General features: G+C 39.9%; 2 protein-coding genes across 2 annotated transcripts in view; both read right to left on the reverse strand.

The window, feature by feature from the left end:
- Positions 1-11,892, reverse strand: part of LOC149247035 (uncharacterized) — a 238,722-nt gene extending 226,830 nt beyond the window's left edge. The window contains exons 1-3 of the mRNA XM_089443164.1: positions 11,818-11,892; positions 10,771-10,963; positions 10,239-10,311 (exon numbers count right to left, since the gene is read on the reverse strand). Of these exons, the coding sequence (XP_089299290.1) occupies positions 10,239-10,311; positions 10,771-10,963; positions 11,818-11,892 (341 nt within the window). The remainder of the gene's footprint in view (positions 1-10,238; positions 10,312-10,770; positions 10,964-11,817) is intronic.
- A 7,479-nt stretch (positions 11,893-19,371) lies between these two features.
- Positions 19,372-23,133, reverse strand: part of LOC149247036 (uncharacterized) — a 182,821-nt gene continuing 179,059 nt past the window's right edge. Inside the window, exon 9 of the mRNA XM_089443169.1 lies at positions 19,372-19,581. Within this exon, the coding sequence (XP_089299295.1) occupies positions 19,372-19,581 (210 nt within the window). The remainder of the gene's footprint in view (positions 19,582-23,133) is intronic.

Raw genomic sequence — 23,133 nt, forward strand, 5'->3', positions numbered from 1 at the left:
ATTGGATTTACAAAAAGGTCAAGCAACACTTCTATTTATAGTGGTTGTAGCTTCCATAATGAGGTTGACATGAGGAGAGGGTAGGTTGACATGATGGTGGAGGTGTAGATGACCAAAAATAATTTTGTTCCTTTAATACAAGAAACCCAATAAGGGTCTAGGACATAATGACAAGTATAATGATTTATGACTCAACCCTAGAAGCCTTCAATGGAGGCTTGACCTAGAAACAAAATACATAGAGCATGAAACCCATGCTCATAAAAATAAATTTTCTTTTATAATAATTTTTATTTTCTTTCTTTTGACAAATACATTACATCATGACTCAAATACAATTATGAAGACCGATACTAGTTACATTCTTCAACACTCTCTCTTAACTAGGGAGGTATTCATAATTGTTCAACCAGTAAAAGGTTGACCTCAATTTGAAATGTTCCAAGAAGAGTTCAACAACATACGCAATGCTAGGAATACCCTAACTGCCAAGGTATCCAACACATCAAAGATTCAAGTTTCAATGACACCTTTTTAAGGATCCAAGTGTCATTTCCAAGACACTAGTACAAGGATCTAAGACACTATCAAGGACTAAGGTATCCTCTAGGCAACATGCCAATATAGGTACCATTAGGCTACAGCCCTGGTATCAATATAGATACCATCCAGGCTTTTATGTCCTGACACAATCCCTTAGAGATGCAGGAATCTCAACAAGGTCAAACACAAAAACGAAGCTCCACATGACCAAGATACCCTCCCACACCGAGATCCAGACATCATCAAGGCCAAACAACAACAAAGATCTCAATACTAACCAGGCCAAGATGTCCATCATACAGGCAGTTTTATCGTACCCGTCTCTCCCTCTCAACCAAAATAGAGATATCCATCAATCCAAGTATTCTTCTTAATTATTCAAAACTTCTCAGGGAGAGATCCACACATCAACTACCTGTTCAACTATTAGAACATCCAGTAGCTTCACAACCCCAACCAGTATCAAACTTCTAATGTATATGTTCTTGTATGCTAGCACAAAACTCTAGGGTCTTCAACTATTTTAATGTTGCTTAGGTCACCACAATATCCAAACACATCTTGACGAAAGCTTCCTTCTTCAACTTCTCCAGCAGCACCAAACTCAGCCTCAACACTTTCCAAAACATCCAATTCTTTTTCACAACTTCATCAATCAAGAATAACCATCTATAGTGCTTTAGCCTCTCCGATCTTATTCTTTCTTCAAGGTCTTTACTATAGCTATCACAATATGCCCTCCCTCTTAACAGGGGAGATATATGCTTTCTTTATTCAAACTTCTTCTCTACTAGAGGACAAATCCATCAACAACTTTTATTCTACTAGCCACACAGGCTCTTTCGTTAGCATCATCCTATCATCGGAGAACTTCGACCTTCCAAAAATTCATTCTTTCAAGAACATCATTCCTTATCTTCATATGGTAACAAGGTCATCTATCAATCATTAATATAAACTTCAATGTCATCTGGATTCTTACAGCTCCCTCTTTCCATCCTACTCATCATCATTATCAAGTCATCATCAAATATAAAGTAGGTAGGCATCTTCAACATCTTGAAGACTATGTATCTGCAAATCTTTAATAACAAGTACAACCAAGCACAAATATATATGTACAAGAGCATGAAATTAATTTTATCAATATAGGGTTAGCATGTTATCACAATTGGAGCGGATAGGGTTATCAAACTTTAGATATCCCAAAACCTAAACCTAGTTAGGTGTACAAAGGGTTACACATTTCATGCCCTAGATTTCTTACAACAACCTATGCTAGGGTTTAGTCATAAAGCCTAGATTCCATCATCAATACTAAACCTTAGATAGCAATTATATCAAGTCATGATTTTAATCATAGCGAGAGCATTTTATATCTAGGGTTTCATTATCATACCCTAAAATCTGATATCAATCTCTTCTAGGGTTTTTGTCATAAACCCAAACATCAACATTTTAATATTAAATATTCAACAACTTTGACCAAGCTAGGGTTTCAATCATATGAAAGCATATATACCTAGGGTTTTTATTCCTAGGATCAACTTATTACAAGGGTTTTGTTGTAAACCCTAATTTATGAAACCCTAAAAAATCTAGGGTTTCATCATATATCCTAGACATCAACAACAAACCCTAAAAGGCAAGGGTTTCATCATATCATTAACAAACCATAAACATCAAAAGGTTAGGGTTTTACAGCGAACACTAAAGGTTAGGATTTTACCAAAGTGAACAAAAGATAAAGAGTATGAAAAGGGTTGATTTAATCTAAATAACCCTAACAAATAAGAATCTTTATGATTCAAAACCCTAGACATGAGAGAGTTAGTAATGCAAAGCAAATTTCGAAAATGATCGTAACTTTTAATATGAAGACTAGCTACAAATCATGTGGTCTTAAACATACCTTGAGTTGATATTTTTACAAACCTAGTAGGGTTTCCTTTTGAAGGGCTCCCTCTCATGAGGTATGGCATCAACAGTTCTTTATGTACCTGCAATATTTACTAACAAGTACCTCCACAAATATATAAGTACAAGAACATGAATTTGACAATCTAGAAATCTCATGGAATATAACTAGAGAAAGAGAATTCATAGGGTTTTCAGATCCAAACCCTAAGTCTCAAAACATTAAATCTAGGGTTTGAATCTTAAATTCAAATCTATTCTCACTAGGGTTGACCAATTCTCCCTAGACTACCTACAAACCCTAGAGACCAAAAGCTAGAGTTTTTATGAGGAAACAAAATAGAATAGGGTTAGGGTTTCTCTTTTTAACTAGGGTTTCCAATTACTAACAAGGGATTATTAGAATTTAGAAACAAACACCTTTCAACAATATGCAAGCTATAAACCCTAGAACCAATAAGGAGATCTTCAAACCCTAAGTCAAATTGAGTTAGACCTTATATAAGTAAAAATGATTATGCGTACCTCAAGGAATACTTACCTTAGTTCTCCAGGATTACAAGATGTTTGCTGCAAAGTATTCTTCAAGATGCCTCTTTTTGTTCTAATTTCATCTTTAAAGTACTTGTTCTAATCTTGATTTTAATATGATCTTCAAGGCTCCTTCAACAAGTTGCTTTCTTCTATCACTGCTCGTGGATTTATTCTCTTTTTGAGACAGATATAATAAGCTTGCTCAAAGATGGATTATGCACAAAGATCTTCTTCCTGTAGCCTTCTATTACAGACTCATCCCTTTCAACTAGGGCATTCAATAAGCACGAAAAGTTGTTTCTTAAATAGATCTAGTTCTCTTCCAATGGATGCGGACTAGATTTTCCTTCAAGGTGACACAACTCGTGAGATGAAGATGTTGCTATAGGTCTTGTCAAAGATTGATATATAACTCACTGTTAGGTCTCGGCCTTATACAGATCTCTTGCTGCTACAAACTTTGGTAATGACTTAGAAGATACTTGGAGTTTTCTGAAGATGATCTCAGCCTCATTGGATAATTGTAAATTCTAATTTGTCCTTCGAGAATACCCTTATATGGTTTCCTTTGCAACTATACTCTTCGCTTGCAAGAAGGACTACCTCTAGTCCTTACAGTGCTTTATGAATTTCGGATTTTGGAGAACAAATTCAAACCTTAAATTTTATGTACAGGACTTCGATCACTAGATACTCGACCTTGCCTGGGCTCATTATTTATCCTTTTAGATCCTTCAAAATATGCTTCTTGATTGTTTTAAATCTACAGCCCTCAACTCATAAATATTTTTCATTCTTGTTTGGATCCTCTCCTTAGATAGCTCGGCCTAAACAATCCCTTTTGAAGCCTTCTTTCTTCCAAGCAATTGTAGTCTTTTGGCTACCTTATATTACTAACCATAGCTCTGATACCATGTTGAGAAATCCTTAGGGCAGCAAAGTTAGGGTTAAATTAATTTGATTTCTTTTCCTTTGACACTTTCTTGTGATGTTTCTTATTAATCTTTCTTAGCAATCAATATATTTGTATCATCAAGACAAATGCCAAACAATCAAGATCATAAACGCAACAAAGAACACAAGATGTAGGCACTCAGCCAGGGAAAACCCCTCTTCTAGGGGAAAACCCAAAAAACAACTTCTTTTCTTCTTTAGAATCAAATCAAATGAGACAACCTAGACCCTTTGACCAAGACATAGACTTCCTTCCAACCATCAAGTCAGCGTCCCATGTAGACAAGTCAAACTTCAGTCAAATTCTTCATAATTCAACATGAATCAGCTCTTTAATATAGGTCAGCAAAGGTCTCGACCCTCTCTGCAATTATGATTTTCGACCCTGCAATTTATCTCAGTCTTCTTCACAAGTGTGCCAATAAAATAGAGAATTTCAGCCTTCTTATTGCTAGATAAAAGTCTCCTACTTCCTTGTGGTTCTTGTCTCTTACTTCTTTAGCTTTCGCACCTTCTTTTCTTCACTTGACAGCTGCATATTGAATTTTGTTGATTGGATTTACAAACAAGGAAAGTAACACTTCTATTTATAGTGGTTGTAGCTTCCATAATGAGGTCGACATGATGGTGGAGGTGTAGATGACCAAAAATAGTTGTGTTCCTTTGCTACAAGAACCCCAATAAGGGTCTAGGACATAATGACAAGTATAATGACTTATGACTCAACCCTAGAAGCCTTCAATAGAGGCTTGACATAGAAACAAAATACATAGAGCATGAAACCCATGCTCATAAAAATAAATTATCTTCTATAATAATTTTCCTTTTCTTTATTTTGGCAAATACAATACATCATGACTAAAATACAATTATGAAGATCGATACTAGTTACATTCTTCAACAATGATGAGGTAAGTCTAATATTATATTTTTGGTTATCTGGTTAACATATTATTTTGCTACCTAGAAGGATGTTGCAGGAATATATGAAGAATGTTGAGGCAAGCTCGACACAGGATACCTAGAAATCATAAAGTCAAGATATATTCATCTTGGAATTGAAAAGTAGCAATGCCAGAAGATAACCTAATGGTTAATACGGGAGATCACTTTCATGCAGAAGTTATGATTAGCTTGAAGTTTGGAAAGGCCCAATATAATGCCTTCGTCTATGATGACAAGATAAAAGAGATAAGCAAGAAAGATGACCTGAATCCTATCACAAGATTGAAGTGTGAAGATGGCTCCATGATACCTCGGAAGAAAGCAAGCTTGATACAAGAGATGTGCAGAAAAGACAGAGCCATGTAATTATGAAGAACAAGTAGTTGATACTCTTATAAAGACAAGCTATAAGGCTTGTGGTGTTGACTTCCAAAATTGAAAGGAAGTCTAGAATCTCCTTTGGTTTTGAAAGGGAAGCAAAGGAGTCTCCTTAAAAGGGAGCAAGGACTATTCTCTAATCAAAAGGAGAGCAGGGATATCCTCTCTGGTTGAGAGGGAGAGATGTTGGACATCACATGTACATCCTCTTCTTCATGTGTCATACACTTAACCAGGACTAACTGTCGTAAGTCTAAATGAAGGTCATGGAGACAAAATGGTGGAGGATTAGATAAGCATCTATGGTTTCCTTGAGGATAAAGAATCCAATAAAGAAAACGTATCGACACTCCTTGAGGATAGAACAAGTATCCAAGATAAGAGTTGTCGAAGAGTACCAATTGTTGGAAATATTGAGGGGGGGTGAATCAATATTTCTTTTCAATTGTTACTTTTACCAATTAAATCACTTATATTTAGAACACAAAATGAACAATAAGAATAAATGCTTTTATTAATTTCTTCTTTACAATAAATCAAGTACAATATATGTAGGGCTCCAACCCTAGATGAAAACACTGATCTTCAATCTCCCAGACTCCAACCTGTATTTGCCAAGCGCCAACTTGGACTTCCAAGGCTCCAACCTTGTCAATTTTGAGGCACCAACCTCAAGGGCTCCAACCCTATATCTGGTTCAAGTTCCGACCTAGTTTCTTGAGGACTCCAATCCTCTAGGGCTCCAACCCTGTCTTCCAAGGCACCCACCTTGTCTTTTTGAGGCTCCAACCTCTTAGACTCCAACACTTAGCTTCGTCAAGATATATTTGGTTATACTTCACAGCTCCCAATGTCCTCTTCAACAAGCCCTGTCAACCTTCACTTAGTCTTCACTTTAATCTCCACGTTACATCATCAATGACAACCTTGATCTCTTAGGAGGTGTCACCACTACTCTTCATCACACCTAAACAAAACTTCTTCAATGTCACCTCATGATGGCTTGAATGCATCATGGTCTTCAATGATCTCCACAAATCTTCAACATGCTGCTTCACAAATTTCTCCAAGCCTGCCCTATTCTGTTCTCAAGAGAAGACTTCAACAAGCTCTATTTGTCCAATCCGAATAAATCAACACTTCAACCACGACAACTTCGACCACGACAACTTCAACCACGGCAACTACGGCAGCTTCGACCACAACAACTACGGCAGCTTCGACCACGGCAACTACGGTAGCTTCGACCACGACAACTATGGCAACTTCAACCACGGTAGCTTCCACCATAGAAACTACGGCAGCTGCGACAACTTCGACCACTGCAACTTCGACCACGGTAGCTTCAACCACGGCAACTATGGCAGCTTCAACGACGACAGCTGCGAGCCTGCGACCACGACAACTACGGCAGTTTCAACCACGGCAACTTCGACACTCCTAGCTCGAACCTATGGGAGACTATTTAATCGAAGAACAATTCCACAAACTTGTCTTCCTTGCTTTTCTAGGCTGCAATTGCTTCTCTACCTCTTGTCTTGTCTCCACTGAAAATATAAGCTTGAATGGATGAATTTAGGTTTATATTTACAGTGGTTTTTCCATATTCTGAAGGGACATGTCTCTTTGCCAAGGGTTATGAGCCTACTCAAGTCGGCTTGTACAGTTTGACAATTTTTGACATATGCTGATTTCAAAAATTGATTTCTCTTCAACGGTAAGGAATTAGGAGGCAAGTGAGTACTCATTGGAAAGAGGAAAAAATCCTCTTTAAGATGGTCTAGGTCCCATTGAGAAAATATGCCTCTAAGGTGGCAAAAAATATTTTTCTTTGTAATTGTCCTTAAATTTTATGCATAAAAAGTTTAGGACAACATGAGGAATGTTTGGGACAGCGTGGCTTCTTCATTCTTTGGCTTCTTCATTGTTATCAATGTATGAGTGTGTCATCATGTAGGAGTGTTGCATTTATGTCATCATGAGTGTATCCAATAATGAGTGTATCATCTCGTGTCATCATATAATGGTGCAGTGATATGTCATAGTGCAACATCATTAGGAAAGTTCTAAGGTAGTCCTCCATATGTCATCAAGGATTAAGGTTTAGATCATCAAGGTACATGCAACATTACATTTAGTTCAAGAACTTCTTAAGACTTCTTCATTAGTGGTTTGACATCTTCATTGATGGCATCCTTATCAAACAAGTTTTATGACATCATCATCTAAAACCAGGCATCTCAAGAATATTTTCCATCCTAATAATGCCATATTGACATCAATGACAACCTTGATTAGCAATATCCTTTGAGGATTCAGGAATGGAAATCCAAGATAAGAATAGTTCTAAAAGGACATACCTTGTGAAAATCCAATTAGGGTATGTACCTTGTAGAGGAAGTGCAGTATCACACGTAAAGCCTCCCAGCATAATGTTCTCAAATAAAGTTGAACTTGTCTAGTTAGGCCTCAAAATCAGTGCTAGTCATAGTTGGCTTCTCGATCTGACTCTTCTTATGAGAACTTTTCAGTTTGAGAAATATGTTGCACTGGTTGTACAATTATGAATACCTCCCTAGTTAAGAGGGAGTGTTGGAAATGTAACTAGTTTCGGTCTTCATAATTGTTGTTATAACCATTTCAATATGTATCTTATGTAACAAACAAAAGAAGAAAAGAAAAAGTTATTATTTTAAGGCATGGCTTTCATGCTCTTTATTGATGGTATTATAGGTAAAAGCATGTTCTTCATGCTTCTAGTGTTTATTAGGTCATCGGAAATATTGTCATGAGCCAAGAGAGTCAACATCGTGTTTATAAGACCCTTCCGGGCAAAATATATCTTGTAAAAGAATATATTTCGAGTCTAAAAGATCCTGGAAACCTCCAAAGTACAAGTCAGCCCTGGCAACTTCATGTCGGCCTAAAGGAGGGAATTCGACCCCTTGGAAAGGCTATATAAAGGAGCAGATTCGATCTCATTTGGCACTCACTCACTCACAAGTTCGATCTCAAAAAAAGAAGTTCAATCTATAGTTGGAAAACAGAAGAAAGAAGAGTGAAGGTCTAGGAGGAAAAAAGGAAAGAATCTTGTTTTTGGGCTCTATCTCTCTCACGCATGCGAAGTTCTGGAGTTTTTGCAACTACAAAGAAGGATGAAACTGCACGTCTGAGTTTTACAAGAACGAGTTGTAGTACCGAGTTGTTGGAAGAAGGAATAATTTGTCTTAGCCTCGTTGAACTTGGAGGAGCTATCTTGCTCTAAGAAGGATCTCTAGTAGAAGCAGAATTAGGGTTTTCGTAGAAGTTATAGGGTCGAAGTTGCAGGTCAAAGTTGCAAGACGAAGTTGCAGGGTTGAAGTTGTGGGCGATGCTGCAACTAGAAGTTAGTTGGTGCAGGATTGAGCTGTGATATTGGGAGGGCTGACTTGGTACTTGGAGGAGGACTTGGTCTAGGGTTTGGGTCTTTGTTGTCTCATTTGAAGCAGATTCTATAAGAAGAGAAGAGTTTTTGGGTTTTCCCCTTGGAGGGGTTTTGCCCTGGCTTGGAGCCTAACTTTTGTGTCCATTGTCTTTATTTTGCTCTTGATATTTGTTTGATGAAGATCTAATAAAGAAACACAAGAAGAATAACAAAGTTCACAAGCAAGTACCAAGGTTAAGGAAAATTGAAATTAATAGCTGCAACATTGCATTTTCCAACATTAACAGCAATAGCAGTCTTACTGTTGTAGCATACAAATTTTTTTTATGAAAAATATATTTATATTCCATATAAGAAATATACATGTTTCGGTCCTCCAGGGACTGCTCAAATAATAAGGCTAAAAGCCATTACAACAAATACTGATTATAAGATCAACAAGTCACATGTGGGAATTGAACTCGAGTGGAGAGGATAACAACATCTCTCCTAACCCCCAAGCTAAACCCAATTGACAAAATTGTAGCATACAATTTCTAGACCTATGCCCTACTAAACTAATGAAAACAGCCCTCTTGTTGTCCCCTTGACTCCGCATACCCAATTTGGATTTAGGCACTCATCTTTCCTTTCAAGTTTCAACCACCTTTCAAAAATATAAAATCCATCATTTATTTTCTATTTTGAAAATCTGGAATTTATGGCTGAAATTATCAGAAATCAGACTTGGCCCCTAAATCCAAGCAAGCTTCCCAATTCATTATCATTTGCTAGACTTAGTTTTCTTTAGGGATTCCCCACTTGTGCCCGAAGATAGCCAGCATAAAATGAGTGAAGTGCTTAGAGTTTCACCTATGGCTAGGACTTTGCCACCCAACGTGAGACTTTGGGAGGTAATGAGAGGCATTAATAAAAATTCAATTTCTACAATAGATTTACCTCCCTTGCTAAAGAACTGAAACAGAGAGAATATGACAATCAAACATGTAGTTCATACAGTAAAGAATCAGCATACTTAGAAGTTGAATATATTTTCCTTTTCACTGGTTAGGAAATCTAGCATGCTAAAAAGAAAGAATCTAGAGATATAAGAGCAATGCTTACATACATGGTATAATGAACTTCCAAGATTAAATAGAGGAGAAGAGTAAAGATTTTATCCTGAAGTTCACAGGTCTTTGGGAAATCAGGAGTACTGAAGTAGAAGAATAGAGATCGCTAGATTTCCTGAAACATCATTCATACCATGATATTTTCTTTCAGTGAGACTAATTTTTTCTTAATTTACTTTTGTTGGAAATGGAAAGAAGTGCTAATTATTTTCTTGCAATTGTTTTGCAGTCTGTAAAAATTTGACAACTTACAGTGGCCTATAAGAAGCAGGTACAATAAGCCAGGAATCCTTTTTCCGAGAAATGATGTAATTTTTCAATGACAGCAACAATTCAAAAGTAACTAGAAAAATATACACACATTCCCATTCGACTATCTGCACAAAAGAGGTGTCTGTACAGTAAATGTAAAATTGGTTTTGGAGAATTACTTGCGATGGAGGTAGAGATCAATGGTGTTTGAGCTCCATGGGTCTCCTAAAGATAGCATATAGCAACTTGTGCCTGAAGATCCAAGGCAACACAGTACAATTAGTCCAGCTAAGCAGAGAGCAAACAAGTGTCTGCAATGGACATCAATATAAAAGTGCCTCGAAAATTTTCTTAGTTATCCATTTAATTATACATTCAAAGGTAGATGCATCCAGATTTCAATTCTATGTGTAGTTAGCTTTCTCTCTGTAACAGTTCATTCTCAGTCAAATACAAATGGGAAACACACAATACAATAGCTTTTATCAAATGAATTGCATATACAAATTAAACAGCTTAAGATGAGGATAAACATTCCTATTAAAAATGGACCACAATAGTAGAAAAAAGGAATTTTCTTACAAATCATAATTATTTAACATCAAAATATCAATCCTTTAACTAGAAGGTCATTCTAAGGATTAAGAAACCATTTTAACAGAAAAGTTGAACTTGGTTTGAGCTCTAAAGAACACTATCAGAAGGTAATACCTGGAAGAACAAAAATATCCACAATAACAGCCTCCAAAACAGCATCCAAGGGCAGAAATTTCTTCTCATAAATCGAATCAATTGTCACTGTATTTTGAAGTCTTCTGCGATTTTGCTTTTGCCTTTTATCACTCATAATATTATTAGACAATTTACCTTTTGCCTTTTTGCCCCTAGATTGCTCCTGCCAAGCCTGTGTGCAAGATGTAAATGTTATGAAACAGTCAAACTGTCAGATGCACCATTCAGTGATATTTAACATATCTGTGTTAAAGATGATTACTTTCCATTCTAATGCAATTGGACACTGCCATTTAATAACCACAAATTGGAAATAGATTTTCTGAGTTTCTCAATATGCCTAATCAAGCAATCCGTGTCTAGCAATTTGGCCAGACAAGCTGACCATAATGAAAGAAAATTTGATTCAATCTATGGTGGACAGGTTTTCAGGACAGGGAAATGGCAGGGACACAGAAACACATCCACAGGTTGGCTAGAGCACACCCCAATTTTTTCAAGGGACAGCAGTTTGGGGATGGCACTTGTAAGCATATATATAGATAGATGATAGATATATTCACCATAAAAATTTGTAGTTGCTTGTAAGCATAACAGGCTATATTATATAGTATTATGCACAGCCCTTATGCTTGCCAGTTCTGAAAAAGCTCGGACAATCTAAAAAAGAGCTGAGTGACATTCCATTATTGGCCCCTAGACATGAAGCAAAATGTAGTTTAGCTTTAGGAAACTCAAGTGTAACGATTTTCAATATGCAATAAGGTCCATGAAGGGTCTATGAAACAAATAACTATCTCTATAGCAGCTCTTCTTTCTCATATTTTTTGTTAATGATGATTATGTTAAAACTTAGAAGGCATTATCTTCTCAATAAGTTCTGCAGCTTTTTACAACTCTGCTGAAAACCACTGCAAAACACTTTGGTTCTGTAAAGAAATTAGATTCATATTTCAGATTAAGAAGGTGATTGAATTGGTGTTTATTCAAACCTTTAGTACCCAATCCCAGTCACTACTACCTAACCGTTTTCACAATGATTGTTTCTGGGATGCTGGAAGCATTGGACTTGAGTGACTCCTCAAAATACGTGGCTTTCATGTAAGCTTTGTAAATCTCTGTCCCAATACCTCTATTAATATCTCTCTTTGGACAGCTATAAACTTAAATCAAAACCTTCATTAATATGCACAAGATGAAGCTCATGTACATACCATAGCTTTCTCTCAAGGCTAGCACAAACCATTAGCTCTCCAAAACCCTAGCTAGGAAAAACAATGAAAATCCTCGCTCAACCAAGGTGATCCAACATGCAAGAATCACTCCAACAAGTCCACGAAGGCAAGACATCCACCTCTCTTCTTCTCCAGCAATTATACCCTAGGTTTTTATCACAAAACCCTAATCTCAAACCTCCAAGTGATAAATCCTCACCCTAGATTTCCAAGATGTTCCCACATACTCCAGGAAGACCAAGAAACCCTAGCAACTCCAAGAGAGAGAGAGAGAGAGAGAGAGAGATCAAGCACAAGTGAATAACAAACGAGCGAAGACTAGTGCACACTCTTCTTTGGGTCACATCTCAACTCCAGAGTGAATATAAGACTGAACAAAACAATATGTGTGTATGAGTTTGAAGGTCAAAATTCGAAATTCACAAATTTTAAGAAGAGCCGAATTAATTCAGCACAAATTCACCAAACTCAAAAACAAATTTCATTTCAAATTCAGACTCAATTTGATAGCGAATAAATTTGGTGACAATGAAGTCGGCAATGATGAAATTTGACAGTGGGATTGAAATTCGGCAAAGGCAGTAATATTGGGCGCGTCATTTTTTTTAATTTCCCTTTTCTGCAATCCATGTGGTTTTGTTGCGGACCCATGGTTTTCATTACACCTGAGGATATAGCACATGAGTGTAATTTTTTCCTTTCCCCATTCTAGATTCCACCATCCATGAGTCATGACTCAGTTTTGATTCTTGAATTATAACTTGTGCAGGCCTGCATGAAAGTTATAAAAGCTACAGGCTTACAGTGGCTTGCACCTCATAGTGAACTGCGAACGCCATCAAGCTCCCTCAGTCTGTTACCCAATAACAACTACAACCTTACAGGCTTACTAACCTTTTAAAACTTTTTAAACTTATCAAAAATGTAACATGTTTAAGTTTTTTATGTTATGTTTTATGAACACGTTTTTAACTTTTAAAGATGATGTGATTTTGATTTTGGAATATCTGTTTGATCATGTTAGTAAGTTATTCAACATAATTTAAGATTTCTATCATGTGTTTGGTTACATATATTTTTTTAATTTATACAAATTTTTAAATTTCTTAATACGTCAAATTTAATGTCAAATTTTATTCCAAAAAATTCGTTGTCGAATTTTTATCGAACTTCAAGGTCGTCGAACTCGAATTCAAATTCGAACCAGGTGACATAGTCTCCAACATCTCCCCCGGAAGAGTAAATCCTAAGCACAAGAGCAAACTCCAAACCAAGACATCATCTTTCCTTTCCATAGCTTCTCCTAGTGTTTCCTCATAAACTCATGAACCCTTGCGAACCATTCCAACAAGACAAGTACAAAGAGAGGAGTACAATGACAACGATGATGAAAGAAAGGAATATTTATTGTGAAATTCTATCACTGCAACATCTGATTTACTTCATAAATCTAGTTTTTACTTAGCTCGGCTCTGCGCGCGCGTTCTGCAGCTGAACCCTGAGGCCCGCACGCAGTGCGCCCTGCGATCTGAGATCCTGCCCGCTCTCGGCCTTTCCGAACCTTGCGGTCCTCTGCATGCAGTGGTTGGGCAGCTGCATGGACCGATCTGTCGGATTCTGACCCTCCTCCTGGGGTTTGAATCTATGGAGGGGTTGGGCTCTCCTCAGGCGGTTCCCCCGCCTCCCCGTCGAGATCGCCCGCTGAGGCCTTCTCCCAGCTCCTGGCTGGTCTCCCAAAGAAGAAAACAACAGAAGCAGCGAAGTTTGTTAAAAAACTAGATGATATTTCGGTGATCTCTCTTCCTCCCGAAACCCCGATCCAAGATGCTCTGTCGTTAGCTGAACGGGCTCTCATCGGCCAGTTCACAGGACTATGGCCATCTCCAAAATCCACCGAGAGTTGGGTCAACAGAAACTGGGCGCCGCTAATCAAAGAAAATGTCACCTCATACTTCCTGGGGAGAGGATTCTTCCTTTTCGAATTCACATCAAAGGAAGACAAGGACCTGATCTTCCAGAATGGCCCGTACTTCATGGGTCCTCAGGGTTTGTATCTGAACAACTGGACCCCGGACTTTGATCCGACAGTGGATGTACCCAAAGCAGTCCCGGTATGGGTCAAACTGCCAAACCTTCCAGTGCACTGTTGGAATTGGGACTCACTGAGACATATTGGAAATGCCTTGGGGAAGTTCATAGATCGAGCAAATAACAAAGATCAATATGACTGTGCCAGGATCTGCGTAGAGGTTGATCTGGAGGTGGGATTACCAGAGGCCATCACAATAAAGGTCAGAAGTTGGACACACCTACAGAAACTTGATTATGAACAGCTGCCCTTCAAATGCCGGAAATGTCATGTTTATGGACATTTCGCCAGAGATTGCCCGACCAACAATAAGCCTGCGCAAGGGAAGGAGGACGGATGGAACCAAGTCAAGAGATCCAAATCTCACCCTAAGAATCAGAAACCGGGAGGCCCTAACGGCAAAGGACCTCATCAGACTACTACTCACCAGATCCCGACCAAGACTGTGCCTGAAAACAAGTTTGACCCCCTGAGCTCGCAAATAGAGGGCACCCAGGAGATCGAGTTACAAAAGGAGACAGAAATAACTCAGGAGACAGAGATCCATAAAACAGCACCTTCAGAAAAAGGTACCCCCTTAGCCTCCCCCAAAGGAGCCATCACTGAAGATCCCAAAGATAAGACTTTAGAAGAGGAGGAAGAAGAACAGGAATCTGAAGAATCAGAAGAGGAAGGGGAAATAGGAGAGTCCCAAACCTCAGTAAGAAGATCTACAAGAGGCCGGAAAATGGACAGAGAAAAAAGGGAGCAGGAGACCTACAAAGAAAAACTTCAGGGCAGCCAACCAACCTTGGAAAAACTGCTAGCTCCAAAGACAAAGATGCTGAAAAGCCAGATCCAAGGCTCCAAGGGAGCCCACCAGAAACACAAATAATGAAGATCATCTCCTGGAACTGTAGAGGTATGGGGAGTAAAGCTAAGGAAGAAGCTATCAAAAACTTAATCAAAACAGAGACCCCAGACATACTTTTCGTCCAGGAGACAAAGCTGGAAGACATAGTCTTCCTACAAACAAGCAAGAAACTCTGGTACAAAAGTGAAGCAAGAGCAATCTCGGCCCGGGGAGCCTCGGGAGGAATCGGCACTTTATGGAACATGAGCAAATTTGTAGTCCTATTTGAGGCTAGAAATACCCACTAGTTTCTGCTGAAAATGCAGAACCTAGACACCAAGGAAATTTTTGGCCTTTTTAATGTTTACTCTCCAGTCAATGTTGGGGAAAAAAAGAACTGTTGGGACTCCATAAGACAACAAGCAAATTTTACAAACATGGAGAATATTATTATAGCCGGGGACCTCAATCTCATTCTCCATTCATCCGAAAAAAGGGGAGGCAGCATAGTTCGTGATCCAGCAAGGGAATTGGTGGAGGACATTTTGCAGGACTGGGACATGCTGGATATCAAATCCTCTTCCGGTAAGTACTCTTGGTCCAATAAAAAATTAGGCCCTGGTCATATTGCTGCCAGGCTAGATAGATTCTTTATTCAAAGTTCCTTTTTGCTGCTAGGCCTAGAACCAAGAATGCAGATTCTTCCTAATAGCATTTCGGACCATAAGCCCATTAAACTAGAGCTCCTAGCTCATCTTGATTTGGGACCTCTACCATTTCGTTTTAGCCCGCTCTGCATTAAGGAGCCAGACTTCATGCAAATTGTCAAGGATTGCTGAAACCAGTCAGTCAAAGGCTCGCCTTTATATATATGGGAAGAAAAGCTCAGAAGGGTAAAAGGAGCTCTTAAAAGATGGGCTAAAACTCTGTCTAATCGGCTGCAGACAGAAAATCCTTGAAAGCCTTGCTTGACTCCCACCAAAAGAGCATGGAGAAGGACACAATTACTAAGGAGGTGCTAGATCAGGAATCTCATCTGCAGCAGTGCTACCACAAGGCTTGCTTAGCTGAAGAAGAATATTGGAGATTAAAATCCCGCAATCTCTGGCTCAAAGCAGGGGATAGGAACACTGCCTACTTTCACAAACAAGCCCAGGCAAGGAAATGTTTTAACACCATCTCGGAGATCAAAGAGGATAATGACATTCATAAGGATTTTGAGTATATAAAGAAAGCAACCTTTTTACACTTTCAAAGCTTGTATAGTGAGGACAAGGATCCGAATCAATACTCAGATCTGCTAGATATTATACCCTCTGTAATATCTCAGCGAACAAAGGAAACTCTTGAGGCCAAAATCACTAAAGAGGAAGTGGAAAAAGCCCTCTTTGATATGGACCCGGATAAGGCCCCTGGGCCGGATGGCTTCTCGGCCAGATTTCTCCAAGTTTGCTGGCCGATTATAGAAAAGGACCTGCTCAAAATGGTGCAAAAATCTCAGAACACTCAGAAAATAGGAGGCAGCACAAACTCTGCCTTCTTAGCCCTTATCCCCAAGGAGAAAGGCGCCAACATCTTCAGCAGATTTCGTCCGATCTCCCTATGTAATACTGGATACAAATTAATCACCAAAATAATTGCAAACAGATTGAAGCCCATCCTTCCCAAAATAATCCCTGAGAACCAAGGAGGCTTCATACAAGGAAGGCAAATCGTGGACAACTTCATTCTCGTCCAAGAGGCAATTCACTCAAGTCTTCTCCGAAAAGAGCAAGGTATGGCAATTAAACTTGATTTAGCGAATGCATTTGATCGAGTAAATCATACGTTTCTTTTAAATGTTATGAGCAAATTTGGATTGGGAGAAAATTTCATTAAATGGATTAGGGCATGCATCTCAGAGCCATGGATCGCTCCTCTAATGAATGGTAGAGCCACTGACTTTTTCAAAGCATCGAGAGGACTTAGACAAGGGTGCCCTCTGTCCCCTCTGCTGTTTGTCATCCAAGCTTCTGTCCTCAGCTTCCTGTTAAACAAAAAGTTGCAAGATCAAGACATCAATGGTTTGTGCATTGCAAGAGGAGTAAAAAACATAAATCATGCCTTCTTTGCGAACGACACACTGTTACTGGGACCTGCCACACTCTCTTCTGCATCAAAATTCAAAGTGGTTTTGGATGACTTCAGTAAGGCCACAGGTAGTGTTGTAAACAAGAGCAAATGCCACATATACAACTGGAACATTACCCCAAGGGTGTTATCTGATATTTCCAGGATGCTTGGGCTTTGCAGCCTCCTCCTCTTGGTCTTCTTTTAAATACCTGGGATTACCTGTCCACCATAAGAAGCCTACAAGCAAAGACTGGCTCCCACAGTTGGAAAAGTTCAAGTCAAAAATACAAGCCTAGGGCTACTCTTGGCTAAATACCGCTGGAAAATCAATTTTAATTAAATCAGTGCTCCACAGTCTCCCTTTATTCCAATTCACTGGACTCCTTGCTCCGGCAAACATCATCAAAAAAATGGAAGAATATATTCGGAGGTTCTTCTGGAAGGGAGGAAAACAAAACGAAAAAAAAAAAATTCCTCTTATCAGCTGAGAAATCATCACCAAGCCTGTGTGGGAGGGTGGCTTAAAGTTTAAAAATCTCTGCCAACAGAATGTGGCAATGGCAGCAAAGATCATATGGAAAATCATTGCACCCAACCCGGGCTGGGCTCAAGTCGCTCTCTGGAAAAAATATTTCAGGGGATCACGCACCAGATGTTTGGATAATGTCATTCAAAGGCCTAACTCGGCATTCCTGAAGCTGCATGCTAAGGCTGCCCCTTTAATAACAGCGCATTCATTCTGGATTCCAGGTAATGGTAAAAAGATCAGCATCTGGAATGATAGAATCATGAACAAAGATCCGGTTGAAAGCAGAGCCTCCATCAACACATTGCGTAGCTGGATGGACAGAGAGGGTCTGCGCACGTTGTGGGATATCTCATTGTGGAACAACGATACCTGGGCAGGTTGGAAGCGTATCGATGTGCCGAAGCAATTGTCAGATGAATGGGCCATGTTACTGGATTGTTTGCACGGAATGGCGCCCTCTCATAGGAGGAAAAGAGATCAGAAAGGATGGGGAACAAGCGTCAAAGGCTACACAGTTTCCCTGGGATATAACAAATTGAATGAGCGACCATTTGTTCCCCCCAATCCAGCTCCATGGCGAGGTGTATGGCGCACTCCTTCACTGCCCAAAATCGATTTCTTTGCCTGGCAGCTCTGTCACACCAAAATATTAACCTATGACATTCTTCAGAAGAAAGGTTTCTATGGTCCCTCCATCTGCTCATTGTGCAGTGAGAACGCAGAGTCAGCAGCTCACTTGTTTCTTGAGTGCAATTTCTCTAAACAGGTTTGGACTTCACTTATTCAAAATCCGGACCCAAATTTCAAGCTCCCTGGCACCATGGCGGACCTCTTTTCAAACTGGGCAACCAGTTATCCAGGCCCAGCTCCCAAAAATCAGACCATCAAAACAACGTGGGCAGTCCTCCCTAAGATCATAAGCTGGCAAATATGGCTTGAACACAACAGAAGAATCTTCAGGAATACAAAGCAAAACCACAAGATCTTGGAAAATAAAATCAAATGCCAAATCAAGGAGTGCTTGGCCGATATAAAAGATGACTCCAACCTGAGTCAACAGGACATCATTTGGGGATCAATTCTAGGCCTTCAATTCCAGCCAGCAGTCAGAAACACCCCTATCATTAAAGACTGGCAGATAAGAAAGTCTGAAAGTGATTTTCAAGGCTGGATCAAAACGCAAGCAAGACATTCCCTCTTTTTTGATGGGGCAGCAAAGGGTAACCCGGGCAAAGCTGGAGCAGGAGGTGTTGTTTTAACTCCAATAGGAGAAAAATTCCATTCCTATGCCTAGGGTCTCGGATATTCTTCCAGCATTCAAGCGGAGGCCTTAGCCCTCCTTCAAGGTCTCAAGAGCCTCAAAGAATTAAACATAAAAGAAGCCAACGTTATAGGAGATTCCCAGATCATCATAAACGCAATGGCTACCAAATCCCCAGCTCAGGATCTTAATCTAGCAAGACTGATAACCAGAATCAAAGGCTTGGAAAGCTATTTTCAGGATTTGAGATATTATCATGTGTTGAGAACCCATAATAAAGAGGCGGACATAGAAGCCAACAAAGCAGGCCTCCTCTCTGCCGGAACCAGGATGAAAGACGGAAAAGAAACATGGGAACCCATCCCATAATCTGATCGCTGCCATGTTCTACTGCTGGATACTAAATAAATTTGTCTGCACCTTCAAGTGGGGGAAAATCACTGAAATTGATTCCATAGAACCAGGATGAAAGACGGAAAAGAAACATGGGAACCCATCCCATAATCTGATCGCTGCCATGTTCTACTGCTGGATACTAAATAAATTTGTCTGCACCTTCAAGTGGGGGAAAATCACTGAAATTGATTCCATAGATTTAGCAAGAAAGAACTCTGCAAGCTCCAACTGCATACTTAGTGACTGCAGTGAGCAGAAACAGGGCAAAGAGATCTCCATTGTAATAAGCTTTTCGGCATTCAGGCCAAGTTGAATACAAACAACCCATAACCGTTTCTGTTAAAAAAAAACATCTGATTTACTTCACCTACTTATTTTCAATAAATTTATGAAATTCCTTCAATAAACATTAAAATAAATGCTACTGCAGATATCACACCATAATACAGAAATAAACACATGCACAAAAATCAACACATCAACAAGGATATTTTGGACAACAATCCCCGGAAAAACCCAATGTGGGAAAATCGATGCAACAAGGGAGGATTTTATTATTCAACAATTCTTCAGTACAACCGGGTGCCAAACTGGCTTACCCAACAAAGAGAAAAATTCTCCAGCACTTCTCCCAGTCCCAACGTCAGCCTGGCTGACCTCTACGTAGCTCCCAGACACTCTGCGTCAGCCCCTGCTTGTCTGCATCAGCCCTGGGCCTCTCTATGTCACCCACACAGGCCCTCTAGTGACTACGCAGTCTCCTACTACCACAGCATTTGCCTAAAAGGCCCTGCGTCTGCCCCTCCTGCCTCTGTGCTGGTCTTCTGTTGCTGATTCTGACTCTCTGCTCCGTACTTGCTACCTCCTACTGCTCTCCAGACCACTAGTTCGAATTTCTCTGTTATCCCCGCTCTAGAAATCGAACTGACTGGTCTCCCTCAGTATGTTCTCAAACTGACCCTCAAGCCTCTTCTTATACTTTTCTCGTTGGTCCATCAACGGCTAAGATTAAGTCCCTAATCAACAGCTAAGATTAGATCTGGCTTGATCCATGACTTTTGGACCATTCTAACTTAGTTTTATATTAATTCACATTAATATTTTATTTTCCCTAATTTTAGACTTAGGGACTCCATTAAAAATATTAATTATTTTAATATCTTCCAAACTAGTTAGATTCTGCCCAAACCATTTCTAGGTCTTGGAGATCTCATGTGCTTTAGCCTCTCCACCAATTTTTGTGGCTAGAGCACATCCGATGCTACCCCAAATCAACACTCCCTCTTAACAAGGACTGTGCTCTGGTAATACTCCTCACTGAGTATCACCCTGATCATCCGGCATCGGTCCCTATGCTGATGCTAAGCCTCCCTACCCAACATCCTTTGCACTGTTGCATCCTGTACTGCTACCCATGGCTCTGCAACTGCCACTGTTGCATCTGTACGGCAGCACCCTCTGCATCCGTACTGTTGCTGGTCCTTTTCTCCCAACACTGCGTTCGCACTGCAACTCCATCTACATCCGTGCTGCTATCACCCCCATTTCTGCTACTGAAATGGGTTCTTTATCATCCCCATCTTTTCCCTAAAGTAATCAAACTTTGTCCTTCCAAGGGCCTTGGTGAGGATGTCTGCCACCTATTCTGCTGTAGGAGTGTAGCTCAACTGTACAGCTCCTCGTTGGACATAGTCTCTGACAAAGTGACGCCGAATATCATTATGCTTTGACCAATCATGAAACACTAGATTCTCATAGAGCTTGATGCAACTCCGATTATCGTACATGATCCTAGTCGCCTCCATTTTCCTTTTGAATAGGTTCACAAGCAATTTTCTAAGCCATATGGCCTCACATGAAGCTATGCTCGTCGTCACATATTCTGCTTCAGATGAGCTCAGAGCCACGAACTTCTGTTTCCTACTGCACCAGGAAGTCATTCCTGATCCAATGTTGAAACAGTACCCAGAGGTACTTTTCCGATCCACTCAACTTCCTACCTAATCTGCATCAGTAAATCCACTCAATATGATATCCTTACCCCTGGTGTACAAGAGTCCATAATCAATTGTTCCCTTTAAATACCTGAGAACGTGTTTGGTTGTTGCCAAGTGCGCCCTCTTTGGTTCCATGATGAACTGACTGAGGGTGTTGACAGCGTAGCAAATGTCTGGCCTAGTATTGACCAGACACATTAGGGAGCCTATGAACTGCCTGTATAGGGTGGGATCAACATCCTTGTCTTTTGATGCATCAATCTTCTTCCAGTTGGTGATCATTGGAGTAGCCATGGGTCTACAATTCTCCATCCTGAATCTTTTCAAGATTTCTGTAGCATACCTCCCTTGCCCAAGGAAGATCTCTCCCTTCTGTTGCCAAACTTCCACCCCTAGGAAGTAATGCATTAGTCCCAAATCCTTCATATCGAATTCTGTGGCTAGATTCTTCTTGCAGTCCCCGATGAGCTTGGATAATCCTGTCAGAAATAGATCATCCACATACAATACTAAGATTAGCAACTCATTCAAATAATAGAGATTCATATCCGCATTACTCTTGACAAATCCCATCTTCTGCAAGTAGCCATCGATTCGACCATACCATGCTCTAAGTGCCTGTTTCAGCCCATATAAGGCTTTCTTCAATCTGCATACATAAGAATTCTTCTCATTTGTCTCAAACCCCTCTAGTTGTTCATTGTATACCTCTTCTTCTATTACCCCGTTCAGAAAAGCCGTTTTGACATCCATCTGATGAATCTCCCACCACATCTGAGCTACAAGTGATATCACGGTCCTAATAGATGTATACCTGGCTATTGGGGCGAAGGTCTCCTCGTAGTCAATTCCTTCCTTTTGAGCATACCCCTTAGCCACAAACCTGGCCTTGTATTTCTCAACACTGTCGTCTGCAACGTATTTGATCTTGTAGATCCATTTCGAACCTACTACTAATCTGTCTTGAGACCTTGGCACTATCACCTAGACATCATTCACCATTATGAAGTTGTACTCCTCTACCATAGCATCTAGCCAAACCGATGTTGAGTTGCCTCCTGGAAACTAGCAGGCTCCCCATCCTGAGCTACTAATGCCTGATATCCATCTGGTTGTTTTCGCTCCCTATTATTGTTTCTTGGCGCACCGATGAAGTCCTTTGCATCTCGCAGAATTTGATGAAGTTCCCTGCTAGTTCTTCCTCTGCCAGCAGGTGCCTCTGTTAGCTCCTCCTCATCCTGTGAATCTTACTGATCCGAGGAAGAATTATTTACTTTTGTTGGTTGAAAAAGTTTAACCAACGGCTCTTCTTTTTTACTGCTCCTCGGAAGGCATCTCACGAGATTTTCTGAAAGCCCAGTGCTCCATGAATTTTACATCTCGTCGAACCACTACCTTCCTGCTCCCTGGAAGATAGATTATGTATGCCTTAGCGTTCTCGCTATATCCCACTAGATATCCCTTTTCCGCAGTTTGATACAGCTTTTCCATCTTTTCCTCGGGTATGCGGCAATATGCTAAACTCCCAAATATCCTGAAATAACTGACTTCAGGCATCTTCCCTGTGAAAACTTTCTCTGGATTAATCTTGCCTAACGCCCGATGAGGAGTCCTGTTCTGAACATAGATTGTTGTGTTGCATGCTTCTGCCACAGGAATCTTGGCATATCTTGATCATACATCATGGCCCTAGCTACTTCTACAATAGTCATGTTCTTCATTTCTCCTACTCCATTTTTCTCTGGATTGTACGGAGTTGTCCACTCTCTTCTGATGCCCTCCTTAGCGCAAAAATCAATGAAGTCCTTATCGACATACTCTCCTCCATTGTCTGAGCGCAAAACTTTTATTTTCTTCCCAGTCAGATTCTCCACAAGAGCCTTGAACTCTT

Source organism: Pinus tabuliformis, chromosome 7 (genome assembly GCF_031772625.1).
Source record: "Pinus tabuliformis cultivar Carrire ecotype Pingquan chromosome 7, CPIR1, whole genome shotgun sequence".
In the NCBI taxonomy this organism is placed as follows: Eukaryota; Viridiplantae; Streptophyta; class Pinopsida; order Pinales; family Pinaceae; genus Pinus; species Pinus tabuliformis.